This window comes from Penaeus japonicus, unplaced genomic scaffold, assembly GCF_977035675.1.
Source record: "Penaeus japonicus unplaced genomic scaffold, GWHDUDI00000001_assembly GWHDUDI00000015, whole genome shotgun sequence".
Lineage (NCBI taxonomy): Eukaryota > Metazoa > Arthropoda > Malacostraca > Decapoda > Penaeidae > Penaeus > Penaeus japonicus.
Genome location: NW_028234417.1, coordinates 21,501,943 through 21,504,442, shown reverse-complemented (window position 1 = coordinate 21,504,442; position 2,500 = coordinate 21,501,943). Strand labels below are relative to the sequence as shown.

At 40.6% G+C, this 2,500-nt stretch overlaps 1 protein-coding gene across 1 annotated transcript in view; it reads right to left on the bottom strand.

The window, feature by feature from the left end:
- The window catches only part of LOC122243411 (uncharacterized), an 8,531-nt gene that overhangs the window by 1,835 nt on the left and 4,196 nt on the right, over window positions 1–2,500 (bottom strand). Inside the window, exons 2-3 of the mRNA XM_086544686.1 lie at window positions 771–984; window positions 408–602 (exon numbers count right to left, since the gene is read on the bottom strand). Coding sequence (XP_086400812.1) covers window positions 408–602; window positions 771–872 — 297 coding nt within the window. The 5' untranslated portion in view covers window positions 873–984. The remainder of the gene's footprint in view (window positions 1–407; window positions 603–770; window positions 985–2,500) is intronic.

Genomic DNA, 2,500 nt, shown 5'->3' with positions numbered 1-2,500 from the left:
CAATTATTCTGATATCATCGTAAATCATATCTGGACACACAAATCCTTATGGTGAGTTGGTTTCCATTTCTTTAAGAAACCGCAAGCAAATCATGTCGTTAAACCAACTTTAAGACGTTTCCACTATTTATTAATTTCACTCGTAAATAAAACAAAAAGTCATCTATGGCCGTATCCTTCTAGATTGGGGAAATGTGCCTCCGAAATACCTTTTTACATTTTCAACCTTGGGATTCCGGCACACGCAAAATATAATAAATAAAAAAAAACACAGAACTTAGTCAAAGGTGCTCAAATCAATTCCGAAAAGTGCAAAAAGAGCCAACCTGATATTAAAAAAAAAAAAATGTGTTTACATATTTGGGAGCTTCTACGTCTTGCAATCACACGAGAAAGAAAATACTCACCAACTCGTTGGGGGGCTGAGTAGGCGTATGCGGTTTCGCTCTGTCTGCAAAAACGCTCACTCGCGCGCCGACCATCTTGCCCGTCTTGCGATCTCTTGCGGCGACCGACAGGCCGGACTTGAGGCACCTTCGGAGGTCCTCGCCCATGCGCCCCTTGCTCGGCTCACACTTGTCGTTGGCGGAGGTGCCCAAAGTCTAAAGAGTGTGGAGTCAATCGGCTATGAAATTTTCCTGTGTGTAAAGGAATTTCTTGGTCATTGCGACCCGTTTCTTAATTTCTTTCGAAAATTTCGTGATTAAGTAGGGACGAAGTAGCAAATGACTAGAAATGCCAATTAAGCAACCAAGGGGGCAACTTCTTACCGTAGGCTCCCTTTGGAAGAAGTCCTCCTTCAGGAACGCAGCGACCTCTTCAAAGTCGTCCTCCTTCAGGAAGAAGTATTCGATGTCGTCCTTGTCTGCCATCTTCAGGAAGACTTCACGTATGAATTATTTCAGTGAAGGGGAGTCGGTTGGTTGCTAGTAAGCAGTTAAATGCTTGCTAGTAATCTTCACAAGGATAAGGCTTTCTGAATATCTGTCAATAAAAAGTGAATTACAAGTTAAAAGATTTAAAATACTTACAGAGAAACTGCATCTAAATTGGTTGGCTAAGGAACCCGGTAATTGATATATTGTTTAGACGCCAACGTGAAAAAAGGAAAACATAATGAGTAGTTTTACAACACTGGTCAGGTATACAATACTTTGATTTACTAATATAATCATTCATTTTCAGAATAACTTGTATGTCCTGCAAAAAGTCAGGGAAAGATGTCTGAGTGTAAGCCACTGATTTCCCGGACTACTATTGTTATTTTATTGTAATATAATCTTTGTAATATTAATTCCTTTAGACACACTGCTTCCTAGCGACTAGCAGAAGTACTGTCCCACACTTGCTTCCTGCCTTGACCTTCACCTGGTCACAACTGACACACCCACATGTGTGCCAGACCAAGCATCACTAAACCTCTTCACTGACTCAACTATAATTTATATGTCATAGCAGGAGGTGTCTGTAGACATCTCCTTCCATCTCATCTTCATCGCCCACTGACTGTATATGTACTTTCATTGATGTGTAGCATGCATTATTTTTTCTTTTTTTTTTTTTTTTTTTTTTTTTTTTTTTTCTTTTTTTTTTGTTTTTTTTTTTTTTTTTTTATTTTTTTTTTTTTTTTTTTTTTTTTTTTTGTTCGCTTCTGGTCCTTTCAGCTGTTTCCGTTAGACGATTGGCCTGAGGCAGGGAAAGCGACACAAAGTCACCACCGAAACGGGTCACATGAACAAGAGGCAGATCAGACATATATACACAGAGACAGCACTCTTCCGACGGCAGCAGCACAGGTCGGGGAACCGCCTTGACCTCGTCTTCCCCGAGAACGTTGACCTTAACTCTATAATCTGAATAAAGTGCAAGTATAGCAGCGTGGCTCCATCACCAACTCGAGTTTCTATACGACCGCCGAGCTTACATTACTGGCAGTGTTGGATTACATTGGTGTCACCGATAGCTTACACTGAGCATTATTCTAAACTGATCTAAAAGTGCCACCATCTGACCTATTTTCTGGATCAACAGTTCCAGCAGGTTTCTGCTTTTATTTCTTTCTGTTCGGTTGATAGAACTGCCCTTGCATCTGGCATTACTAATGCTGAGTCTGTAGTTAGAGCTAAAGCAGAAGGAGCAAATACTGTAAGGCATTTTGTGTTGACACTTGAAAATCGATATAAGTAATTAAGGCGAGGAGGTGGAACTGAATCTTGAGGAGGAAGAACTGCATTATTTTTCTGTCTTTTAGGATATAGGTGCATTATGAGGGTTAGTTGTCGGTACATTCTGAGCTTCCGTGTGCGCTGCCACTGCCACCACAAATGCTACGCGGCGTCACGAAACATGCTCGTTGTGCACTACTAATTTTAAATAATTCTAATCAAAGTGAGGTGATTTCTATAGAGATGACGCATCTGAAAATTGCCACGCCTGCAACGATCTCCATGGATCCACCATTCAGTTATGGCATGTTTACCATTACTGTTTTTTTTTTCAC